Source organism: Aulostomus chinensis, chromosome 15, assembly GCF_037954235.1.
Source record: "Aulostomus chinensis isolate RoL2024-O1b breed Wild chromosome 15, RoL_Achi_v1.0, whole genome shotgun sequence".
In the NCBI taxonomy this organism is placed as follows: Eukaryota; Metazoa; Chordata; class Actinopteri; order Syngnathiformes; family Aulostomidae; genus Aulostomus; species Aulostomus chinensis.
This window is the reverse complement of record NC_141334.1, coordinates 11,617,051-11,644,667: the sequence shown is the minus strand read 5'-3', so window position 1 is coordinate 11,644,667 and position 27,617 is coordinate 11,617,051. Positions and strand designations below refer to the sequence as shown.

General features: G+C 39.8%; 1 protein-coding gene across 1 annotated transcript in view; it reads right to left on the bottom strand.

Moving 5' to 3' along the window:
• Positions 1–7,341: 7,341 nt before the first annotated feature.
• The window catches only part of LOC147248691 (melatonin receptor type 1B-B-like), a 37,848-nt gene continuing 17,572 nt past the window's right edge, over positions 7,342–27,617 (bottom strand). Inside the window, exons 2-4 of the mRNA XM_086226223.1 lie at positions 11,495–11,613; positions 11,067–11,411; positions 7,342–9,920 (exon numbers count right to left, since the gene is read on the bottom strand). Of these exons, the coding sequence (XP_086082349.1) occupies positions 9,504–9,920; positions 11,067–11,411; positions 11,495–11,613 (881 nt within the window). The 3' untranslated portion in view covers positions 7,342–9,503. The remainder of the gene's footprint in view (positions 9,921–11,066; positions 11,412–11,494; positions 11,614–27,617) is intronic.

Sequence of the window (27,617 nt, the reverse complement as noted above, 5' to 3'; positions counted from 1 at the left end):
GTATAAATGTGAGGGGGTGACGCAGCACAAACGCCGTCCATTGACCTTGAGTAAGAATGGATACAAATGTAGTTACATGATTCAAGTTCCTTTGGGCGTTGGATTCAAAGCAACAGTTCTGCTGTTCCAGGTTGAGCCCTCAGTGACTCAGACACATTTTCATCGGGTCACTGATTGGCAGAGTGAAAAGCATGGTAACATTTTGGTTTGTGAAATTATTTTCATAATTAAAATAAAAGAACATATTTTTTTCAGTTCTCTGACTGTGGCTTGTCTTCTGTCTCACATCCTGTCGTTTGGTCTGTTTGGTTTTTTTTTTAGTACCTGAAGCCAACTAGACCTTGACACTCCATTCAGTCATTTAGTTTTTCAAATGTATCATCTGGTGTTGGTGCATGATAAAATGAATTGAAATGTTTTATTTTGACATTTTATTCTTTATGCCTGCGATGGGGTGGTGTAAATCACCTTGAAACTGAAATACAGTGAAGAGGGGAGATGTGTTTTACGTGGGCGGCGGTAGAATTACACTCGGCTAACTTGATTCTTGTTGTGATGTCTCGACAGGCATCACTTCAGCGGCACCTGACTGAGTATTGAGCCAATCAAAGCGGTCAAATGAAGATAATTACTGAAAATATTAAATTACACATCCGCAATAGCAATTCGCTGTGACTATAAACAGACTGTTGAAATACTGACATTATAGCAAAATCCAGCTGTAGCACTCAAGTATGTTACAGAATAGCAGCTACACTATAAACTGGTGGACAGCTTCAATGGGCCTCATGAAATTCTCTCACACAGCACACTTGAGATTATAGAGGTTTGTTTTTTTTTAACCCTCAGATTTGTCTTGCAGATGGGAAGCAAAGCTGATTGCTCCTGACATCTATTGTGTTCTGTTAACATTACAGTCTTTGAAACCCAGGTGATTGACAGTTACTCTTTTCGTGAATGAGGTCCAGTCTATTTAAGACTTCTGAGTTTGTCAGAGGCTGGTGTCTGTTGCCATGACAACCGCAGGGCAACTCGGAGCACTCAGCAGCTGTATGAACCGGTGTCCTCAGGCTCTGTTTGACCCTCGGAGCAGACAGCTGAGTCCTGCAGCAGGAATCACTGTTCCTCGGTAGGTTGGGCAGGACAGTAATTGAAGGTGTTAGAAGTGGAGTAGCGGTGCAGCCGTGATTGCTGGTCTCGAGCACAAGAAGAGGAGCCTCTTGGCAGCGGGACAAAACCTATCATCTTGATGAGGCCATTCAGAGGCAATAGTTTTTCTTCATGCTGGCAAAGCAACTCTGGCACCACAGGAATGTTTGAACTGTTAAGACTTACAAAGTCAAAAGACAAAGGCTGTCTGACTAAAGATTTCGCAAAGATCAAATCGTTTTTTTTTTGGGTTTTTTTTTTTTAACAAAAAAGAGTTTACAGTAATTGTAGAACTCTGGCTGGTGTGAAGAAAGTCTTATATCAATTCAACTTTATTTGAACTTTGCAGTTCACTTGCCTTCATTTCGGCTCAGACCTATGATAACGAGCTAAGTCAGTCATTACAAGCTCATGCTGTGTCGCCAAACATTGCTCTAACCCTAAAACATTCTATTCAAATTCTATTATGAGATCCCAAGTTTTAAGAATGCAGATTATGCCAGCCTGAATATAGGGATTACATGATTTTTTTTTTTTATATTTTGATGGAATGCTGCTGTCTCATAAAAAGGAAGCTTGAAGGAAGATTTTTTTTTATTCTTAATTTTTTTTTCCATCCTTCAAATGTGAAAGTAGATAAAGTTGAGATATGTGATTATGTGGTTTTGCAGGCTGATCTCAAACAAGCCATTGTTTCATTCGGCTGTTCTTAAGGTTAAATATGCTGTGTCAAAAGAGTAGAGAGTGGTTGCTCATCTCTCTCAGCTGACAAAAGTCCAAACTGTTCTGTTTGAAATCTAAATTCAGACAATGTACAGCTTTTAGATGCACAGCTTCAGTATTATGCAACAGTGAAGACAAAACTTCGTGAGTCATTTGATTCCTGTTCCCTTTAATTAAGTCTGATTATTCCTGCTCTACAGGGGACTGTCTGGTGCTGTTGTCCTCTCTAAATATGAAAGGACCCGTGTGAAATGCATGTTTGTTTTTGGTAAATTGCAGTATTTGAGGCATTTTCTTCTCCCTATTGTACTGCGTGTACTACTGTATATATGACCGGTGTCTCTGAATTCCTGTGTGGGCTCCCTCAATTAAAAGTAAATCAAACTGAAATCAAGATTCATACGGTATTAATATTTGCAGCCAATTAAATTTCATAAATGAGTGCCCTCTAATCTTGTGAAATGAAATTGTGTGATATTGTCTCCGGATGAAATTAATACATGGATTAAAGTTAATCTAATATGTGGATTAATCTCTTAATCCATGCATTAGATGCAATTAAAGTCCTCTTTTTACGTGTTGAATGATAATCAGCGATATTAAAGGCAACCAGAAAAGGTCAGTTACTGTGAGAACTGTCGTACTGAATCACCAGTTTGGTGAAACTTCCCTCTGCTGTGGCTTCTAACCAGTACTGGAGAAGGAGAAATAAAGTTGTTGGGTTTTTTTTTTTTTTTTTGTGTAATCATTGTTTAATATTCAGATGAAATTATTATATCCCAGAGATGTTAATACTCACTTTAATATCCGCAGACCTCGTTATCTGTGAAAGCACATTGTCACGTCTCAGTCCTGTGGCACCATCTTAATATTGTGGTGTGTTTGGAGAGGTGTTGTCATTTAGTGAAACCGTTTAAATTATGAGGGTCAGGAGACTTAGGGATTTGTTTTTGAGTCGATTGATTTTAGATGTTGATGAAGTTCTCTATCGCGTGCATCAACAGCAGCCGTTGCCCTCCTCCTCCAACATCCCGGCACAGCGACGACGTTGATTAAAGGTTAAAACCACCATCTGGATATCATCTCTGCAATAAGTCATCTTGAGCAAGCTTTCCTCTTAAGCACCAGCTAAAACGTTTAGTTTCTCACCTGACTGATTACAAATCACGCTATTATAATTTGTGTAAATAGAAATTCATGCCGTATTTAGCACGCTACCGAGGATTTACCCATTCATAAATGTTGTGCAATTTCTAAGTGTTCTGACTTTCTAAGTTGTTTGGGCAGATAAGTTACTATTGGATTGAAGTAAATCTAGTTTTATAGATAAACAAAAATAAACGAAAACAAAAGTAAAATGCGTTTAATTGAAACTATCCATCTCTGACTTCGATAGGAAGAGTCGGAGGCAATGGAATTCCATTTAGTTCTGAGCGCTTTCTCGTTTCATTTGTAGTTATTCTACTTCAATAATCTTAATATCCGCTTCTGTTCCATTCTTCTATGTGAAGTTCAGGGAAGCTACTTTTCACTTGTATACTTGTACACCCATGTTTGTACATTTCCCTCATTTACTCAACTAATTAAGATGAAACAAGTACTGTAATTACCAGTCTAGTATCTGCATATCTGCATTAGCAAAAAACCCTGCGTGCTTCTGGCTCATCTAGCTATGACATATGCAATACAATCAAGAAAATAAAAATGACCTTTAATGAACAAATATCAAAACACATGATGTATTCATTTTATTTGCCATAACACTGTGTTTCAGGTGAATTGTACACATAATGCATATCTTTTTTTTTTTTTTTTTTTTTTTACACAGTTCATTTAATTCATTTTGAGTGTTGATTTTCTCTTTAAATTCCATTACATTCCACAGATTTCCCTTTGGTTGACATACACCCGCCCCGCCCCCCCCTCCCCTCCCCCCACACACTTTTGTACCTGTTGGTGAATTCTTGTAAATAAACAGCCAGTCATAAATAACAGCAAACATACATGCACATTCACGCAGTCTCTGGAGCAGAAAACATTTATCAAGACACGCTACTTGGTCAAGTAGCCTGAAATACAAAAGTTGACACACTAAATTCCAACCATGTTCAAAGAACTTTAAAAGTCTTTTTAATCTGCTGCGTCTGCACCTGGAAAAATAACAATTTCCACTTGTTTATGACTTCAAGATACATAATCAGATACCATGTTTGATTAGATTAGGAGCCCCACTTGTGTAACGTGGGAATTGTGCAACAGCAGCAAGTGAAGAAGAATCCTTGCGTGACATTTAATTCCTGCCCGCAGTCGCTCAGGCAGCAGGGCAGCAGAGATCCTACCTGTGTCTAATGAGCTGCAGCCAATTAATTGTAAATATTTATCAGGTAGATGGGATTTGTGCTTTGCAAATGTTTAAATAACTGTTCATATTTTCACAGGCTTGAGTTTTCGTTCGCCATTGGAGATGCATGCACATTGGCCTTAACCGCGGCTGCATTATGTTTGCGAGGTTAATACATTTGCTTGCATGTCTGCGAATGTGCGTTTAATCAGTGTTGCATCTGTTTTTAGCTGCGAGCTGATGCTTCTCATGCTGTTACATAACTCATTAATGGCACGACAAAATCATGGAAATTGACGAGGGGACGGCTTCACTGTTGTCACATGTAAATTATATCGCACAGCCTATACATTAAGAGGGGAAAATATGCTCTGCGTTTTGCCTCACAGGCAATGCAGCTGTAGGTAGTGGCTGTGCAGAAGTTCAAATGATCCTTTTCTCTGGGAGGTTGTCAGATTTCTGCATCACTCACCTCTTGAAAACAATGTTGTTAAAAGCTGTGAGAGCTATAATTCACTTAGTTCAATTAAATTCTGACATGTCAAATTAAGATGATTTAGAAAAATGGTTTAGTTGTTGTGTTTATAGCGATTATCGCTGCTACTCCAAAACAAATGTCATGGTAGGAAAGATGGAAACATCAGGGAGTGTTGGCCATGCATGAATGCATGGATGCCAAAGTGGGGGGAGGGGGGTTGCAAGAGGTTTGCCAGCAGCATAATTCAGAAATCTAAGAGTGTCACCTCATTAAAATATAGCACTCCAAATGATTAGTATCACACAGAAACCTTAGCTTTCATTTTTGAAAACAGCTTCAACAACCTTCGCCGCTTGCTTCCCGTTATGTTTTATTTTGAAGGCAGAATTGTATTTACAGCACTGATATATATGTTGTTTTTTTTCAATTTACACTCCATGATTAAAAAAGAAATCCTTTTTTGTTTTGTTTTACCCATCATACAACGTTGCTTCCTCTCACTCGAGATTATACAGCGCAATCACAGTTATGAGAAAACTGGGAAAAAGCTCCCTTTTTTTTATTCTTTTTTTTTTTAACTCAAAGTGTATATGAATAAAAGTAATATCACAATGTTTTCAATCAGCATTTGGATTCATTTCAAATCATTTCACCCGAGCCAGTTTGTGAGCTCGTCTAGAAGGCAAGATTTTTTAATAGGAGGACTAAATAATTTGTGCGTGATGTGTTTCTGTAAAACTCTCTTATAAATGAGCGGAAGCAACATTCTAACAACATGCAGATTGAAAACCAGTGAACCTATCCTTCAAGCCATGTGTCATGTTGGGTTGCACGGAGAAAAAAAATCATGTTAAGACAGTGAGCGTAGGGAACATAAATGAACATGGTTACATAATTCAGCTGTAGGGTTCATAAAAAAAAGAAAACACAAAGGAGGAAAAGATAATATTTGTTCTTCTGTTTCAGCAATTGAGTCTCCTGCCTGAGGTCTGCATGCAAACTTCTTCTTGATGCTGCGAAGGAAGCTTTCCATGGACGGCTGTCTTGAATACATAAAAAGAAGCAGTATATTCAGGCGAGCCGGCTTTGCTGAATGGTTTCATTTTTAATAGAAAATATGGCACTTGCCGTAAGATTTTAAAATTTGACACTATTGTGTTAACTGTAAGGCAGTAACTTTGAATGAAAAAAAAAAAAAAAGGACTCCAGGTGTTGTTCCCCAGCTATAACTTGAAAATATGTATATATACTTAACCCCTTCAGCTATGCCCATTTCTTTGGTTTATATTGAAGTCTTGGCTTGCCTCGAAGTGCATCTAAAACACTAAAAGTCTGTTGTTGTTGTTTTTTTTTAATCATTTGTTTCTATTAAGCTCAATTTTCCCTGCAGCCACCTTCACTCCTGTATCATTCAAGCTGGACTGAGCATCCTGGCTCATCACCAGACACCCAAGTCTACACCTTAGAACTACAAAATGAATAAATAAATAAATAATAAATAAATAAATATACTACACAGTAAAACTAAGCTCTGGTAGGACGGGACCACCTGGCTGGAAAAATCACTGTTTTATGGCCACAATGTCATGAGATAAAAATACATTAACTGTGATGAGCTTTAACAAGTAATGTTTTAACAATATAAAGAACCTATTTTATGTCCTTTTTTCCAGTTGGATATTATTATCCTTGGATGCCACTTGAGAGGCTTTGCGTGATTCACAGTTAAAATATCCTTATTTATCTCATGGAGGGTTGATGGTTGATAGTTTTGTTGCCCAACCCAGGTGTTCTAGTTCTGTCAAGGTCGCGTTCTTAAATCATTCCGTGCAAACATTTTCCTTGATGACGTTATTTTAAGGGTCCGAGCCCTTTTTTTATTTTTTATTTTTTTTTATTTGCTGGGGACAAAAATTAGGAGAGGGAAAAAACCTTTGCGTACAAATCTACACGCTGTCGTTAGACGTGGACCTTCTGCACTGCAGAGCTAATTTGTGGCTTCCAAATATTTCTGCGATGGGCCTTTGCATCCGTTTGAAGACTAACTTGTGATCACGATACGAATTTTGCCTTTGCACATGTTTTACCCTGTATGAGGAGCCGCTACATTGTTGAAAAGTCCTTTAAATGTGACAAAAGACAAAAGAAGGTTAAAAAAAAGAAGAATTAGTAGCTATGCAATGTACATGCCAATTGAAGAAGATATTGTTTTAGAAGCACCTTGCAAGTCAAGTACAGTAAATGGAAAGAGAGGTTAAGCATAATACAGAAACAAACTGTTTAATCGTGTGGGGGTTATTGAGCCTCAGATATATTAAAAACACATTATTAATACATCTCTGATAACAATATACCACAATTAAAAACCACACTGACACTAATTTACAAAATATCTCTTGGAAATGTCTTCAAACCCCCTTAGATGGCAGCTAAGTAAATGCTAATATTTCAGACAAATGTGTTACAAAACAAAACAAAAGTTCGGTATAGGCACCCTGAGATGGGAATACAGATATAAGCAGTAGCTTCTCAACAATCCACATTTGCCAGAACAAAATTTGGCGAAGAGGCAATGAAGTTCAGACAGTATAATTCGTAGTACCCCCCTGAAATTTACCCCCACCCTGCCCCCCCCACCCCACAGTGAAAGCATATTTTTTTTTAAATGCTGTTTAATTAGATGAACTACAGTACAAAAAAATAAATTACCTGCAAAATGAAATGCTATAATTTTGCATAAGTATTTCAGAATGAAGAAGAGCCACTGCATTAACGGATTTGAGAAAGATGACGCCTGCATCTGATGTAGGAGGCAGAGGAACCTTTGCTATTGTTTGCTGCATATTCACTACATTTGCTCGTTCTAAACAGCCGCAAGGGTGTTTTTGTTTGTTTGTTTGTTTGTTTGTCATTTTAATCACAAGAGGCAAGTAAGCACCTTGAAACTGGCTGTAAATCTGTTTCATTACTGGTAAGGGACCCATCTTAGCTACGCTATATTAACTTTACATGACTTTTAGATGTGACCGATGTTAAATGTCTTGTAACCTGATGTGAAAGAGACGACCACTGTGTTCCGAATTGCATAGCAAAGTGTTTGTGTGCATATCGAGTCGTGCTGTTGAAACTTGAAATTGAACAGCAGTAGTGTGTGAAGTTGTGCTCTCTCTCTCTCTCTCTCTGAAATCTGTCACTACGGGTGGTCCGCTGACTAGACTGTACAGCTCAAAGTGGATTTATAAGGAATCCATTCATTTCTGTGGGGAGTCCTGACTCCATTGTTGCCTCAGCCAAGGATATAATATGATCATCGCCTTGTGTCTAATGTTTGTTTGTTTGTTAGCAGGATATCTCGACAAGGAAGCGACAGATTTCGATGGAATTTGGTGGACAGACAGATAGGGTTGTAAGGAACAAAGGATTTACTTCTGAGAAGTAATCCGGATCCAATTGTTTGAAAGTTGAAGCATCATGGATCTGTAAATCACAAAACCTGTCCTTGATCTAATAGTCAATATCTCAGGATGAATTGTGGTCTGGATCCAGAAGACATTTTTTTGGCGGTTGGGAAAGAAAACGAAAGAACTAGTTTAGATGATACTATTCTCCATATCCACTTGGCCTCTTAGCAGAGATATACAATCGCTGAGAGCTTTCTAGCTTTGTATTTTTTGAACAAAATGGTTATCGTACACCATTCTTTTATTTTATATATTGCTTGTAAATGTGTAACTTAACCCTAAGAGAAAAAGGATATACTGCAGTTATATTTTTTGATGGAAAGTGCAAAGGCAGTGTTGTTTCTTGTTGCTATATGTCATAAACGTACTACTTTGCTATAGCATTGTGGTAACTTGTTTTTCACCTTGAAGTGGTTTTGATTATTGTACGACAGGACTCCTAAAGTAGCATATAACTTAACTGTTTCACATTTAGCCTTGGCTTGCATTTAAATTCCGATACAAATTGAAATAAAATGACAGAACAGTCCAATGAGAACGAGAGAGCAGGTGGAAAATGTAGGCAGGTTAGGGTTAGAAAGCAGCAACAGTAGATACTAAATCTGAGTAGGTGTCCTCAACCTGCTACATAACATGCACCGTTTGTTTAGTTGGTTGTCTGATGCTAGTTTTGGTCATATTATCCATTACTAAAAATAGTTTCCCCGCATGATGTGTGTATTACTAAGTTGCTCGTCTTTTGCAGTGCACGGTCAGACCAGGCAACGTGGAATATACAGTGTGCTTCTGCCACACGAAGGCAGAGTGTGCAACTCTGACCATTTAACTGTCACCGTGTCAAATGCCAGCAGATTTGATCTCACACCAGCACACTGACAGAATCTCCTAATCTAGCATTCAGGTGAGGCGAGTTGTATTTATTTGAGGCTTTTGAAGTCACTAAAGAGAGGTGCATGTTTATCAGTCTACAGCAGCAGACATTAAAGGTTATTACACTTGAAGTGTAATATTAATGTACCATTCAGATTGTTTTAAGAGTGTAAAAACAACATGAAACCGCGATCCATGGCTCACCTTTCCCATGATGTGACATTTCTGAGTCAGTGTGCTCCGTTCAGTGTTATGTAGCACTGAGAAAAGTTAATCACTCAAACTTCACCCCCCCCCAAAAAAACCCCAAACTTCTTTACTAAACATGCTTGTTTTGTGTACTCAGAAATGTCAGCCAGAAGAAAACCCAGCTATGAATACAAGTTAGATCTGTTCACTCTTTAGCTGCACAACTGTCTGCATGTCAGATTAAAAAAAACAAAACAAAAAAAAACCCAGAAATTTTCATTGAACATGTTTTTCATTCTTTGTTTGTGCGATCTCTGACTGACTCATTGTTGTTGAGTGGCGGCGACTGCTTGCTCCGCATGCTTCTGCCGTCTGTAGCGGCTCGTGAAGTCTCTGTCACAAATAGCCGAGTCACCCAGACAGAAGTGACGATGCGTTTGTACTCGTTCCTAAAATTCCTGTTGAGTAAGCCGTAGATGATAGCATTCAGACAGCTATTGAAGTAGGCCATGAAGTAGCTGACGACAAAAAGCCACTCTGGGATACGAGGAGCCACGCGGGACGGATCGATGGCCACCGCCAAGCCGATCAGGTTAAGTGGAGCCCAACAGATGGCAAACAGCACAAAGACCACAAACATGGTGATGAAGTTCCGCAAGTCACTGGGTCTGAGGCGAGGACTCTCCTCAGTCTTTACTTTACGTCGCACCTGGAGAGTATGGGAAAAAAAACACATAAGAAAGAAATATATTGAGGTTTTTTTTTTGTTTTAGCTTTAGTTACCGTAAATGACCAATTAGTAGCCCAGGCATTTATTTTGCAAAATCAATGTGGACCCCGGGCGTTTAAAAGAGACCAGTCGTCTATTGGTAACAGGCTTTTATTTATTTTGGCACTGGCCAGCACTGGGGCCACTATTTTATTTTTTTTTAGCAATAGGTATACAAGGTATATCAATATACTATAGTACTTTAAAGAACAGTTGTGCAAATATCAAGATTGTCCAGAGAACACTTTACACAAGAACACTTTATTAGTAAGAAATAGGGTGTGACAACTTGAGTATACGTATACTTCGACTTCCACGACAGTCTCATGCGGCCAAAATAGCAGATCTACACATTCACAACGCGTCGACGGCCAACGCGTTATCACCTTGTAGATCTTTTTTTTTTTTTTTTTTTTGCATGGAACCGTGAGCTTGAAGATTTGCTGTTTGCAGTGCACTAACGTCATGTGACAGAAATGACTGGTAAGTTAAAATAAATTGCAAAATCTTACATGCAACCAAGTTAAGAGAAAATGAATCTCAAATAATGGCCCCCAGGCGTTTAAACGAACCTGGCCTATATTTGAGACAGGCGTCTATTTTACAAAATGAGGTCGGACCCTCGGCCATTATATGAGACCCGGCGGCAGTTTGACACCGGGCTATTAATTGGTCATTTACGGTAATCTATATTTGCTTGTCACAGCAGATGGAAAATGGTCAATTCAAATGTTATACGTCAAAAAGAATTTAAATGATGTGGTGCTGTATTTTTGTCAGTGTATTTTGGCATTTAAAGGATTACACTGACTCATCCAGTAAAGGGTAAAAAATTAAAGGTCAAAATTTCAAAACATGGTGGGACCATATTTTCTACATAACAAATCCAATTGGGATAAATCCTGAAAGGCTGATGGCTCTCGTTATTGTTTGGCCCATGGGACGACTACATTATTTATGGTCGAGGGCATCTTTATAGGTTGACTTGGTTGGGTCTTATTACTCTATTCATAAAGTATGCCCATTAATACCTGCTATGTGTCTCTTGAGACATAAATAATAGTGAAGAGAAAACAGGAGCCTGACCTGAATCACAAGTATCCAGATGCGTAGATAACAGAAGGTCACAACAGCAATGGGAACCAGGAAGTGAACCACCACCACCGCCACTGTGTAGGAGCTGCTGACATTCTGGGCGAAGGTGCAGGAGTAGACTCTCGGGTCGTATCGCAGGGAACCGACAAAGAAATTGGGAACGATGGCCACCACGGTGAGCAGCCATATTAAGGCAACAAACAGCAGTGTGTTGCGATAGCTATACAGCCGGCTGTAGGAGAATGAGTGACAGATGTAGCAGTATCTGTTTACTGCAATCCCAGTGATGTTGAAAATGGATCCAATTACACTCAGTCCCATAAGAAAACCACTGACCTGAAGGAGGAGAAGAGTGTGAGGTTGTGAGGAGCTTGTTGGTGTTATTAAACTGAGGTGTAATCTTTTTGATGGCATCTTACCATGCATTGTGTGTTTCCTAGTGCCCATCCATCATGGAAGAGAGCGTAGAGAACCAGGGGGTAGGGGTAGAATGCCACCACAAGGTCAGCAAAGGCCAAACTCACCACAAACACATTACCTGGTGAGGAAAACACACAAAAAACAGTCCATTCTTTCAAGTGTATTTATAGTAACTCGCACACCAGCCGTCAGATGAGTGCAGACGGCGTAAATATACAGTTAGTTAACAATGGTCTCTTCAGTGCAGCACAGATGGTGTCCCCGTCTCAACTCAGCCAATCAGGACACACACATGCAACCCTGGTGGCTCATTTCAGGGGAGCTGGTGCTCCTCTGCTGATGAAGCTACGTTTTTAAAGTGGTCACTTATTTTGCATATAAATGACTGTTTTCCTTGTCCTGTTTATATGCTCTTTAGGGCTTTTATTGTGTGACTATGCAAGAGATTGTCATGTTGCTAGAGTATGAAAATACTGTACCCTTGTGGGTAACTGCGTGCATATTTCAATGCATCATTAAGGCAATTCAAGTTGAAAGTCATAGGAAATACAGTTTGAATTTCATTATCTCTCATAATGTGCTCTGTTTTAACTGATCAAATGCTGGTTTGATTTTATGGAATGTTTCAATATCCTGGGAGTTTATCTGCATATCCAGTTTAGCGAGACTGTTGGCAGAGAGGGCGGAAATTACAAAGCAAAGGTTTGTAGCTTCTGCCCTGCAGAGTTTTATCAGGCCTGGCAGATTTGCAGTGTTTTGACAGAGTAGAAGGACAAGCGTGTGGGCACAGCACTTGAGCATCTGTGACACTGCAGCATCCAGGTCCTTTTTCATCTTGCAGACTCCCAGGCAAATCTTGAGTGCGGTCTGTGGTCTATCCAGTTAGTGCGTCATATGAATAAGGCATTGCTTTAGCTCAAGCAGAGCATCAGAGTCGTCCTTACGTAAGCTGAGTGGCGCATCAGCTGCTTCGCTCGCGCTTCAGCATTAGCCGCTCGTTCATCAGGTGCTCGGCTTCCAGGTGACACATTGATTTGTATCTGGCCGTACAGAACGGCAGCTCAGTCCACCACCTCTAACTGGCACAATGATGCGCTGAGATGACGCAATTGAGATCTGATGTAAATGTGGTTTGTTGAAGGGTCATTAAGCAGCATTCAGTTGCAAGAAAAGAGGAGGAAAGGTTAGTGATTCTGCTTTCCTCCTTGTTTGTCCCAACCTTCTCAGTAGCTATAGATTCTAAAAGCATTTGGAAACATAACAGGGCAGAGTCAGTCTTTCACCTAGAGACTCCTGCAGAGGTATGTAGCCTAAAAAAGTTTGAGGTCTGGGGACATACGCTGCCTGAGGAGCAAATACTCAGCATGACAATGGCAAGAAACCAAAACTGACACCCTCTGTCATTGTAAAGCAATAAAACTGGCAATAAAAACACAGCAATAATATACTAATGTATGACATATAGATCTTGTGCTTTGGCAGCGTGTCACATAAATCACAGAAACACAAAGATAATGTTCACCAAGTCCCACACGTTTACTTTTTCCCATGAAACCTCTTACATGTGCATTTCAAAGCAGTTATTTAAAAAAAAACAAAAAAACTTTAATCTTTTGACTCTAAGGCCAAAATAAGAAGTCACTTTTCTATTAGACTAACATGTTCTTGCCTTTATCAACCATCCGCCCAAACTACTAGAAACCTGTACATCACTGCGTCCATCCTTCCATAGTTGAGTCTCTGACTTTGAAATGAATGATTAAAAAAAATAAATAAATAAGAGCTTCCATCGCAAGTGGAAAATGATTAGCACGGTCAGAGCACATATACATTAGTCACAACAACCAGCCAGCACATATGTTGATAAGAAAAGGTCTGGACAATTACTTTATGCGTGGGACTGAGGCAAACGCAGCATGTATCTTCAATTATAGACTGACAAGACTTCACAATCAAGTACTGTTCGCTCTCTGCATCGTGTTTGAATATAAATTGGATGAGTGTCGCGGAAAGAAAGAGCATACCGCACAAAGAAACGAAGGGTGGCATTCTGGATCTTTTTAAAAACCATTAATATGAGTCTTTTAATTTCAGGGCTCCTCAAAAATGGAAAAAAAAAACATAATTATATTTTCAGTCTAAATTGACTAATGTTCATTAATGCTTGCTTTGTGTGGAGTGGAAAAAAATGAGAGGGAGAGAGAGACAAAAAAAAATTAACTGTGCGTCCTGCAGTATAATCTTACCCTCAGGCTCAGGCGACGGTAGTCTTAGCTCAGAGAGGATTTGAGACTCAAAAAATTCAAACTTTACCTTCCAGATGCACACACACACACACACACACACACACACACACACACACACACACACACACACAAACAAATATATATGAAACTTTTGTCTTCTTGAAACAATCATCTGAAAGAAAGGATTTTTCTCATTGTCATAAAATATTCCTTCATGTGTCAAGGGAATGATGTCACTTTGAGCACATACGGGCCATGTTGAGAAGAGATGATTCTTACAATTAATCAAAAATGTGCTGCTGCAACAAAGGGACATATATAGATTGTTGTTTTGTTTTTTTTAAAGAATAAACTACAATTTTTTTTCTATTTGTTTAACAAGAGCTTGTTCTAGCATTTTGGGGTCTTGATGGGTTGTAGCGAAGAAATTAACAAAACAATAGCAAGAAATGAGAAAGAAATACCAATAAAAAGGCACCAAAAAAATGATTAAAATAGAAATGTTGAAGAGTTGAGCTCATATTTAAAAACCTAGAATTATGGGTTTTATCCCAAAGTGGACAGTTATTCTGATAATTACGGGAATGTCCTTCACCGTTTTCGATGGGGTCACCTCCAACGCAGCGCAGCCTATTTGAAAATGTGACAGTGTACTCAGATTTTAAAGTATTTGGTCAATTATCCTATGTTTATATTATAAAGTGGTGTTTCTAAAAAGCCAATCACCAAAACTACTAAAATGTGAACTGTGTGACCTGGAAAGTGACCCGCTCTTTCACTGCATCGCTCTACAAATATAAATAATAAGCATTACATAAAGCTCTTTACAGCTGAGCAGAAATGTGAGAATCCTATACAGGCATATTTGTTTACTAAACCAGATTTTTTTTTTAAATTATTTTTCATGCAAATCTAAGTGTTTGTTTGAAATACATTCGATATTGTTGAACAGGAAAAAAAATATAAAGTTGCATCTACGTTTATCTGTAAGTAAACTAGGGTTTATCAGGTTTATAGGAATGTGCTGATGAAGATAATTCAGATGTGACGGGTAAAAAGACCAACATTAAGAACTCTGCAGTAAAGCTGAAAGCAAGAAAGCAGAAAAAAAAATTCAAAGAGTTTATGACTTTGGGCAAAAAAAAAACACAAAACAAATATTAATGCAATTATGTTAGTGTGAAGGCCAGAGGAACTCAAATGCAAGGATTATGCCAAAAATGGGGGAAAAAACAACGCAAGAAAAACAAAACAAAACAAATAATGGCAGTAATGGGTGGTGTAACAAGACTGGCAGTACAAAAAGTGCGGGGAAGTGGTGGGTAAAATAGATGATCAAACAAGTCAGAACATAAGCATCGGAGGATCTGAAAAAGCAAACACTGGGCCTTACAACCAAGCAGGGGTTTAATGGAAGGAAACGAAAAAGAGCTACAAGCCACAATTTCAGGAAAATAAGTCTGCGTGTAGTGAACAAAATCTTTAAAAAAACGTAGGGAACAGCTTGGAATATCAGTACCACAGGATATTCTCTTTCACTGTTGGTCGTTATACCGACAGGACATTTTTAACCATGTTTCTTGTGGTGGAACTGGGTGTTTTTAAAGTAAGACATCCTGTCAGTTTTAATCGCTGTGATATTTATTTATATTTGAACCCAAAATGACAATAAAATCAAACGGGACGCACGAGGTGAAGCAGTGTTTGAGGTTGGGATGCAGGAAATCTGCTCAGCCTGTCACGCAGAACGATTTCAACAAAGCAGCGAGACAATGTTTCACGTGTGAAGAGCAAACACACTCGCTGCGACACACCTGTGAGAGTTTTTTAAAACGCTCTGTTCACTAAGCCACAGATCAGGATGGCGATCACATTTAAGACTTATTCACAGATAAAAGTGTAAGCTTAAATGTGGTAACATTGTTTCAGGGTTTAAACCTGCGGAGAGCAACACACACTTCTTACCAACAAAACCTTCAGGGGACGGCGGGTAATTCGGAAATGTTCAGAGACCTTGAACTTTACTTTTTTGAATTTCCAGATGAAAGCATGCGAACGGTATGAAGTGTTGAGCTTAATTTGCAGAAGCGACGACTTCAGCTGCAGCAGTCAAAAGGAAATGAACAAACATGCATAGCAAACAGTATTTTTTTTTCCCATTTCTGCTGTTAGTCTGCCTTTAATGTGGATGTTGCTAAGACGGTAGTTTGAACATGTTGACTGAAACATCACCATCACTGTCAAAGGAGGGGGTAAATGACGGCTGTAAAAACAACAATATCAGAAGCCAAAGATTCTCCATGTCTTAAGCGATGCCTTAGGGGATAAGATTGCAATGATTTTGCTCTAATTTGCTTTTTTTTTTTTTTTGAATGTCCTTCCTGTGGGAGGACAGGCAAGGCAGACTTGCCTTGTTTGCATTTAAATTTGTTTTCAGTGAGGGAATGGGAGCAAAAAAAAAAGAGATGGTAAGGGAATGATGACAGGAACGGGGACTAAATCCAGAAGGGAATGATGTGGAAGGAAATGTGGTCAGGCATGATAAAAGCCACACTTTCATGTGGAAAAGCCAACTTTGCATGCAAATATAACAATTCCCATGACGCATGATCTGGACAATTAACCGCTCTATATTATGTCACGACAATATTGTCACCTCCGGTCATTTCTAAAATCAGTTTAATGTATCCCGAAAAATGAAGCGTTGTGCAGGGATAAATGAAAAATGCTGTCAACAGGAAATGGAAAATTATGGGAAAAAATAAAACAGATTAAAGGTCAGCAGAGGATGGGATTGTTCACAGCGGAAGATGAGTAAATAGAATAAGCTGATGGCAGACAACAAGATAAAAGAATAATCATGTTCTCATAGTTTTGTTTGCAAGGCAATAAAAGTCTTGTCATCACCACTATGCATCAGAGCCCTCTCCTCCACACAGAAGTGTCTCTCTATGTTAGTGGCTCTCCAGGGCAACAGCTTCCTCACCCCAGTGCCCTGACAACTGCCTAGACATATACGCCAGTCGCAGTCTGGGCCTGCTGACCTCTCAAGGGACACAAAAAGAAACCCGTCTGTTCTGGATTGTCTCAGAAGTAGCTGCTGCTTGAATTTCTCAACCAATTGACATTTTGAAGGATAGCCTTCCTCTCCTGTCCTGTCCCCTTCTCTCCTGTATGCTCCTCTCCTCTCCTCTCCTCTCCTCTCGCCAAAGGGCTAAACTTTGCAGTGTCACCGGATGAGCTACCGGTGGTGGATCTGGTCACAGCCACACGATCGACTATAAGAAATAAATTGTCAAACAGTGACGGAGCAGCTTAGGCTTAAGGTATCAGCAGCACTCTCCAGTGCCAAACTTTTTCCATCTAACCTCTCCAGACAGGAGAAACAGGCACTCAACACACTGCAAAAAGATCCCAACATCACAATCTTACCAGCAGACAAAGGGATATACACAATTGTTCTTAACACAGCCAATTACCACTCCAGAGTGAGCAGCCTCCTCTCTGATACAGCAACCTATGAGACTCTTAAACGAGATCCCACCAACACCTTCAAAACCAAGGTGGTTCACTGCTTACAGAAGCAGGAGAAGGAACGAGCTATCAACCGAGCTCTCTACAAACTCTATCGTGGAGATGCCATTCAGTGCATCTACGGGCTGCCAAAAATGCATAAAGATGGCGCCCCACTCAGACCCATTGTGAGTAGCATCAACTCCATAAATGTTGCTAAGTATGTTGCTTATGATTTTTGAGAACTCCTCTCCTCTCCTTCTGGTTTCTGGTGTGTGAGAGCGATGTGTTGATCCTACAGGAGACCCACACCACAGCCTCTGATCAGACAGACTAGGGGTTGTGGTGGGAGGGCCCATGCGTCCTCAGCCACAGCACTAACTTTAGCGCAGGGGTTGCAGTGCTTTTTAAACATTCCATCGGAGCAAACATTTTAATGTTGGAAGAGCTAGCACAGGGCTGTCTGCTTGTGGTCAGAGCAGAGATACAGGGATCAGATTTGACCTTTTTCAACATTTATGCACCAAATCAGGGAGCAGCACGGGGACACTTTTTTTTAATCACTTATACCCCTTTAACACTGAAACGCGCAGGTCAAAGGAGGTTTTTGTACCCGCGTTTACTCGGCATTAGGGTGCATTCAAGCTTCCAGCAGACGCGGGCAGCTGCAGCTGTGTGCCTGTGTTTTTCTCTCTCGTACGTCATTGCGCTGACAATGTCATCATTACACAAAAAAGTGTGTCGTGTCTCAAATGCCGGTGATGTTCCCATAAATCATTGTGTCCCTTACGGTTCCAGAAATCTGCAACCGGATCTCCTCTTCTTCTTCCTCTTAGACTGCCTTTACTATCTGCATATGCTGATGATGTCACTGTTTTATATGTAATCAGAATGATGTTTGCTTAAAGAACTCTCTCACCTTGTATGAAAAGCCATCTTCAGCCAGGGTAAACTGGTCGAAGAGTGAGGCCCTGTGGGTGGGACCAGGGAGGGCACAGGGTGGGTGGGGAAAAGAACCGTTAAAAGTGTTGGGGTGATTTTGGGGTCTGAGGATTTTTTTTTTTTAATTGGGAGGGATTGAAGGAGAAAGTGTGCGCTCGCTTGTCTAAATGGAAATGGCTGCTATCCCAGTTGTCGTATGGGGGAGGGTTCTGGTTGCCGATAACTTGGCTGCCTCAACTCTCTGGAACAAACTAACGGCTCTGACATCACCCACAGGCATGATGGACGACATCCAGAGAGCCATTGTAGACTTCTTCTGGTCCAGGAAGCATTGGGTTAGGGCAGCGGCCCTCTAGCTGCCTGTGGCTGAGGGACTTGTTGACATCGAGTCAAGAGCAGCCTCCTTTAGACTGCAGTCGGCCCAGACACTGCTCTACTGCCGTGGCCTGAGATGGTGCGATATGGCGCAGCTCCTGCTGAGTAGAGCGGGACATCTTGGTTACGAGCAGCACCTCTTCCTGTTGCAACTGGATGACATGGAATTCACAGGGCTCACGCTGTTCTATACCTTCATGCTGCAAGCCTGCTAGATGTTCAGGAAAACACAAGACCAGATGGTGCCTCCTGGGTCCTGGCTCTATGAGGAACCCCTGTACCCCCTCTACAACAGTTGCATAAGGACCCAAACCTTGCAGTCGGCCAGCCTTCGCTCCAGCCTTCACGAGGCCGGATGCACCAAGCTGAGCCACCTGATGAGGCTGACGGCGACATCAGTGGACACTCTGAGAGACAGCAGCAGAATCACCTCAGCCCAGCTGATCCTCAGAGTCCCGGATGAGGTCCATGCTGCTCTTCCAGCGCCTCTGAAAGTGCTGGCTGTGTATCGTGAGTAGAGCAAGGGCGGGGAGTATAGCTTCCCCTCTCTGTCTGTCTCCACAGCTCTGGGTGAGTGTGTGGGGGGGACTCCTTCAGGGTGGCCGGGAGGATGGACCTTTATCAGGCCTATGTAAAAACTTTTAATTTTAAGACTCCGTCAGATGTCAGGGAGTCCAGGTGGTCCATCTTTTTTTGGCCCAGACGCTTCCCCGAAAGGCAGCTGGCAATCCCTGTACAAGCTGCCCATTGAAAAGGGACTGAGACGTTAGCTCACGTCTTTGTCGAGTGTCCTGTCCTGGCACCAGTATTGTTTTATTGAGGGCTTGGTTTCAGGGGTTTGGGGAGGATTTTTCATTTCCTTTGTTTATTTTTGGCCCCAGGTACACTGCCGGGAAGTAGTCTATCCACACCCTGGTGAACTTTTTATCTGGGATGGCAAAATTGGCCATTTGGCTGACCCGGAGGAACCATCTCCGGAACCAGGGATCTGTGGATCCAGCAGCCATGCTGGATGGCCTGCTAAAGGCCCAGCTATGGGTTGAACACTGTTTTTTACAGGCTAACAGACAATTTGGTGACTTTTATGCGTATCTGGGCCATTGGGGAAGTTTTGTGCTCTTTAGGGATGGTGAAGATCTCCTTGTAAATATATAACTTGTAATTTTTGTTTTGTCCTCAATTGTTGAGGTCACTATTAGTCAATTTGGCTGGTGTAATGGGGAGAGAGATTTTGAAAACCTCTCCTCTCCTCTCCTCTCCTCTCCTCTCAATAATCCTTATTCAACATTCCACGCTGGTTCAAGCCACACAAAAATATTTGTATATTAAGCAGGAGTTTGTGGAAGAAGTAGTTGTCTCTCATGTAGAGTTCAGAATGTTCAAGTTACTTAATAGTGGTTTAACACCTCAGGCAGACGAGGTACTGTAGGTTAAAGTTTCCACTCATAAGTTATAAGTGTCTGCAGGAGAAAGAACAAACTTAGCCGGCAGTCTCCAAATCTTTTTTTTTTTTGACAGGGAAAAAAAAAATCACTTTAGCTACAGTAGAGCTGACAGATTTGAGGATGTGGCTTGTTTTGAGATTAATACGTTTGGTGGATCTCTGTATTTGTCAAAAATTGTAGAGGTCTGTAAGATTATCAAATGATAAAAGTAAGAAAGTGTTTTGTTACAACATTATTTGTCTTGACAAAGCATTGATCAAACCCCTACAGTAAGTTTTGTCTGAAGTGCAGGGAGAAAGTCACCCAATATATTATCTGAAACGGATGTGATATTTAAATTAAAGCTGGTGCAGTTATTTATTCAGCTCACAAAGAAGGATTTTCAAATCTTTAACCAGGACAACACATTTTTCATCGCCAAGGGATCCCTTGACCAAAACCCAACAGGATTATTTTTACATTGGATTGTATTACTTCCAAAAAAATAAACTTGTTTATGACATTTTCAGGTCTTGTTCATCCAGTCAAACAAACAAATTTATTAAAAAATCCGATATGCTATCGTAGTAAACATGCACGGAAATACTTAGGATGGCTGATGTCTACAACTGATTTGACCGATATTTACTGATGTTGATAGCACAAGCATGCATTAAAACAAGTTTATACAATAAGTCACACTTTGAAAGCATTGTGAGTTTGAAGAATACATTTTTATATAAGCCAGAAAATTATATATTTACCTCACTGTATCCTTTTCATCTGACTCAAGCAAAAAAATGTACTGATGTAAATATTGTCTCATCGGCGTGATAGTGATATATTTACAGAACTAAGACCCAATATCTGCTGAGCCAAATGACCAGCAGATACAATCATGCATCCCAATAAAGAACAAATTAGATTCATTCGATCTTGTTTTTATTTTGTGACTCTCCAGAAGTCTTCACCCGTGCAACCACCTGAAGGTTGGTGATCATTTTCTGGTCTACAGAACTTCTAGTTTTGGTTGCATTTATGTGTATAAAATTACTTAGTAATTACTAAGTAACAAGTAATTAGTACTTACTAATTAAATTAGGAATCAGAGTAAATCCAACCATGATTATCATTGGAAAAAAAAACAGCATGCAAAAACACTTTCATTCATTCATTTATTCACGAACAGACAGAGAAAACCTCCAAACTAAGATGCATATCCCGCTGTATTGAAGATACACAGAGAGAGCGCAACACCAAGCTGAAGATCTTCCGTGATAATCCGTCACATCTATAATCATACTATCTGTAATTATACCACAGTGCTTCACTTCAACAGCAGGAGGACCGGATTATTCTTAAGCTGATGTGAAATTACTTAAACAAGCCCTCTAAATTTAAAAGAAAAAAACAATGGTTAGAGCCGTGAGTGTAAACACCAGTTGATAAATTTTTCAGTAAATTCAGCTGTGGGCCAGTTGCTTCTTTGAAATTAGCTTTGCATAGATGGATTTTTTTTAAGAGCACAGTCATGACTTGTGCAACAGCCAATATTAAACATTAGTTAAATATGCTTGAAGTCATTATAAAGTGTACAACAAACTCTAAAGATATGTCTTTCAGCAGTAGCATTAATAATTAGAACAGAAGAGTGAAAGTACATTATTTTTGCTTACACCCTGCCTCGTTTGCAATTTTAATTTGTGGAAAAACAACTTGTTACGTGCTTTTATATCGTTGTGCCATCACAGGGTTCAAGACTTATAAAACACTGACCTCGCCAGAATCAAAAAGATCCTCATGCTGCGCTGTCTCCACTCATTACCTAAGAACTAATTAAGAACTGCAGTGTGAGCTTAGTTCCAGGCAAGAGTACAAACCAGCATAACAGCAAGTTAAGTAACAGTTAAACACCTCCCCAACGATAAATAAGAACAGTTCAGCCAGGAAAAAAAATTCGAGAGCGGTCTTAAAATTAGCATGTAAGCAGCGGCAACAAGTACGAGGATTCTACTCACTAAAGGTGTGACGCTGTGTGAAGAGCTTGTTTTAATGTGGGAATCCAGTGATAAAATGACAGAGTTTATCTTATGTAAACAGCCAATCAGTTTGGCTCCTGTGCATAGAACAATTTACATATTAAACTACTATCAACAGACCACAAGGTCACATCTGCCCTTTTACGCTGCCATGCAGAGAGAGAGAGACAGAGAGACAGACAGAGTGAGAGACAGAGAGACAGACAGAGTGAGAGACAGAGAGACAGAATAGGAGACAGAGACAGAGAGAGACATTTCAAAGTCATTCATCTTTTATTTTGTCTGAACATGTGCTGTTTGTGTTCATTCACATTCACCTGATTATCAGTTAATGCTAAACATGCTGTGTCTGCTGGGCCCAGTTGCGTCCACAGGTGCAAATTAAACTATAACACATACATTCGATTCCAAACTACATCTGTTACGTGTGGGATGCGCATGATGAGAGTTATTTTGTTTTCTATCACAAATCTCTAGGGATGAATTTATATTTTTTAACCAAAGCCACCCTGTGGGATGAATAGGATTATTTCCAAAAGAACAAATTTTGAGCTTTGTTTAACGACATATTCAAAAGTGATCTCACGCATGATACAAATCATGGTAATACAAGCAGACTTGTTAATAGTGGAATACTGAAAGATGAGATTTCTAGTCACATTATTCACCTGTTCAAAAATATATGCCCACAAAAAAAAAACACTATAATAAATATGTGTACTAACAGGAATGTATCAACCAGTTTTAACCATTAACATCATAACGCTCACCTGCCAATCAAAATCAATAGCATGCATGTCTACATATGTGTTAGCTAGCTGCTGTCTACCATCAAAAAGTGTGTTTTCTCTCCCCAAAATAACACGGTGAGCCCGCTGCTTCAGATTGATTCATGTTGATTTATTCACCGAACTGTCCGTCCAGCTGCTGTGAAACTTCACCCAACATTAGGTTCTGATGGATACGCCCAATAATCAGTCTTCCATAATACCCCCAGTGATATTTCACACCTTTTTTTTATTCTGTTTTACTTGTAAAATTGTCACCTCACAGCAGCTCCGCTCTTGAAATGTCCTTTCAGTTGGACGTAATAGAGAACTTCAGGTGTCTATGATGACTACCCACATCAGTAAACATAAATAGTTGTGAACATCAAACTGGGAGATGCATTGAACCGACAGATGGTTGTGTATGATGTGTGTATCCAGAACTTCATTACCATATACATGAGTTGGACTTGCATTAAAGGGACTGAGTGAAAGTTAAATTTCCATTTTTTTTTAGGGTCCGTGTGCTGTGTTACCTTTATTGAAACAATAGCAGAGCAGTTAGTGTAGACGCCTCACTCACGGCACAAATAGATGAGGCTATTTGTCTTGCCAACACGGTCTGGCCGTTTGTATAATTAGTGCTTCCGGTACATATGGCTGTTTTGTGTTGTTCAGACATGTGCTTTGGGGATTGTCTTGGTTTGGCCAACATTGAAAGGGAGGGCGTGTGGATGACATTGGTGGAATTGCCATCCAGGGATGTGAAAATAATAACTTGTCAGCTCATGATTTTATTACACATGCAAAAACCAAGCCCCTTGGGAACAATCCTGCTGAATGTTTATCCGTGTAATGGCTGGACTCCATGGATGGGTTTTTGAGCACATTGACTTATATAAAGCAACACGCCAATTTATTTGGAGAAATTCACCTCCTTGTCGTCCTTCTCAGAGCAAGACAAGAAGATGGATACTCATCTGTCCTCTGTGCGTGACTTAAGGAGCTGAGAGCCACAGAGACAGTCTCACCGCTAGTTGGCTTAGCACAGTCAGTGATGGTGGACAGGAAGTGTAACTAGTATACTGTTTCTCCAAAAGTCATCAGATTGATCAGTTTCAAATCATCTGAGGGAATCAACCTCATCTGTCAGGATTTGGAGTATGAGTCCTTTTTTTAATGACTTTTATTTGATGGCTTTTGACGGGCATATGCTAACACTTCCCATTCACGAGCATTCATTGTGCTAAGCTAACTAGCAGTCAGCAGGTCTCTGTGGGTCTAAGCTCCTTGATGCACGCACAGAGGAGAGAAGGGGATTTATCTTCTTGTCCGTCTCTAAGGAGGATGGGAACTTTCTCAAAGCAGTTGTATTTAACTCACGATTGTTTCTATCCTTTAGAAATAAAGTGAAATGAAATAATCTCCATTCGTAAATCATTATCACAATCACTCCCTTTCAGGCTTTTGTTCTATTTTTCAAAAGCAGTATTTGTGTAAATCTGAGGTTATGGCAATCAGAACTGACATAACCACAGAGGTTTTTCGAAATATATCTAGGTTGCTATCAGGCTATCAAGACAATCATGCTGCAATCAGGATTTCACAAAGCTCAGGGATTTTGGCATCAACGTTACTGGCAAATTACATCCTCCCATCTTTGCTCACTGTAACAATACCACAAATGACATGAAATGAACCCCTAAAGAAAATCAGAATAATAAAATATCTCCCAAATGTGTTTCGTGGGTGTGTTATGAACAAGAACCCATGACTACATATCTCAAATATGGGTACTGCCAAGCGATTTCATATGATTTGTCAAAAAACTGGGATAAATTGGCTTGATAAGAAAGCAACAGCTTATGAGTGCATCATCTTACGTAATAACACTGGAACTAAACCAGTAGCGATACATGCCAGAATAAATCATTAGCAGAATTTGAACCAAAGAATAGAAATCAGAAAACAGAAGAAGCAATACTGTGAATCTTTTTTTCCTAAACAATAATAACGGCGAAAACAAAACGATTCACTTCTCTGGAAAGCTCGATTTGACTATCCAGAGAAACTAGGACACTTTTGAAGGAGATGCTGCTGTTCAATTTTTTTTTTGCTAAATTTGAAGTTGTTTTTGTTGGACCCCACCAAAGAAAAATGATAATAAAATTCCTTTTACCTTCATTATAGGGAGCAGAAATTGCAGAAGTGGGTTTCTGTATAAAAATATAATAAAATAAAAGGGGCAGCGATTGTTAGCATCTCCACAGCTCCAAAGGAAATTGGGAAAAGGACTTAAAAGAGGAATACTAACATGTTATCACAGGGATGGGAATTCATTCTGCCTTGTGGTAACAGGTCATACTGCTACCGTAACTGAGGATCTGTGTGTTTTGCGCTGAATGCGGATGCTACCGAGGAAGGACGGAGAAGCTGTCGTAAATTTAAATGTGCTATCGATTAGAGCAATTAAAGAAACATCAAAAGTTTCAAGGACTTGCAGTCAGAAAGTTCATCCAACACGAGTCATGTACACTGACTTATACGCAGGCCAGAAGGGGAAGCTTAAGTTTTTATCTCTAGCTTGAAACATCTTCACACTGCTGCTACCTCAATGATGGAGGACCGTGCTGAGATGTTATCAAAGAGTCAGAGATTAAAGCTCAACACCAAGCAGGTGAGATGAGCAGCTGCTGATACTACAACTGCATCATCTACTCTAATAATGGAGCGAGTGAGGAAGTATTCCCTCCTGCATCTCAATATATACGGTAATTTGAACAATTCTTCAATCCCAAATGACAAAATTGATTGCCTAACAGTATCTCTTTTGTGATATGTTTAGGTAGCTACATTTTCAATGTCTACGGGGGAACTTAATGATAGATATCATTGTAGAACTTAAGTTCCAAGGTACAACCAGTTGCGTGCCATCAATTCAGACTGCTGTATTCTTGCATTCTATGATAAAACGACATAACGGGAAACTATTTTTCAGTCAGAGAGGATTTTAATCAATACTACAGGTATTATAAAATGTGATTTTGTTATTTTGACAGCTAAGAGCAATTCCTAATAACCTGAAATTGAAAAAGAATAACACTGTTAAAACCTTCATTAGTTCCGTTTATTCTCAAATGCACTACAGTTCATGGTTGTTTGCGATAAATAATGTCAGTGGCCAGCGTGGCTGTGTAGTCAAACACCTTGTTTACTGCCCGCTCAAATCAGATTTTTGGCATACAGTGTATGAAAAATGCATGAAGTCGCAGTTTTGGAAATCAGATATAAACCACAGTCTAGAAGTGGTTTGAAATCTGATTTGAATCATTCATCTACAGATGCCTCTTAGTCACCATCTCTCTGTCTTTTGTGTCATTCCCAACCCATTTTGCTGTGGATCTTCAAGATAGTTCGGCGGGAAATAACAAGTCTGATCCTATCACTTGAAAATAAGACAGAATCAAGTCAGATTTGAGGTGAATCTGATTCAAGAAACTAATCAGTTTCCAGCCTTCTGAACCAAATAGCCAAAGACTACGAGGTCTCCACACATGCTAGCAGGCTAGCATCCTGCAGCGTTTACCACATCTACAACCAAAACAATGTCAAAACAGGGTAATTTGTTCTTGTTTCGTATTATATAATCTTGGAATAACAATATTTCATTGAAGATATTTCACAGAATAAATGACTCTATTGACACCTTCCATCATTGCCGTATTAAAATTCTTGAAGCCATACTGAGAGAAGCTGATCCAGGAGGTTTGTGTGTTGCTCAGTACCCTTACCAGTGGATTTATTGTCCTATTTATCTCTTAATTACAAAACCAGGGGACCAGAGATCTATGATTTCTTAGTTTTCACAAAATGAATGAAAAGATTTCTGCTTGGCTCTTTTTCCTCTTGGCATTAGTTAATTCTTTCATTTAGTTTTTTTAGGGAAAGTTTATATTTATTGCTGTTGTCAGCAGTGTAGTTCAATGAAAAACAACTGGCTGTGGCAAGATCCAGCACTAGTGTGGTGTGTTAGCTTTAGCTGGCAATGGTAAACAGAGATTTTATTGAGATGATAGCTCCTTGAGAGCTAACAGTGCTGAATTGTTGCTGAAAAAAAATTGTTTGCTTAATTTTAACTGAATTGTTCATTTCAGGTTAGGACGCAATGATTTTTTTGTACAAATTAGATGCAGGTGAAATGATCAAATTAGCAGATAATTTCTGTGCTTATGACGCATAGAATTACCTTCCACCAAGAGGGTAATGCGACTTTCCACTCGTCAGTAGGGTTATGCAAAAATGACCAGCTCAAGACGATAACATTTTGGAGCCGACCCTTTTACTTCTACTAGACCGGCATTCAATTAGTGTTGAGAGGCTGTGAGAGGCTGGAGTGGGTGACAGCACCCTGGGAGAAGGTGTTACACTTCTCAATGTTGGTTTCACACTGAATACAACCCAAAAAACAAACCTCACACATTTGCTCCTGAATCCTACAGGTAACTTGACTAATCTGCAACCATCCCGCATCAATAGGTGAGGCATCGGGTTCAACCTGCTGCTTTTTGACAGCACAAACTGATAATGTAGCTTATATCGCTGCCATCAGCGGACAGACGCAATAAATTTCAGTGATAGCAACTTTACGGCCATCGAGTGACAAGTGCGAGAGCGCCAGGATAAGATGACATACGTGGTCATTTGATACAAATCCAAAAACCAAGATTTCAGTGGCTGTACTTGAAGTATAATAATAATAATAATAATGTTTTGAGTGAATACAAAAAGGAAGCATCAGTGTAAGTTGAATAATAAA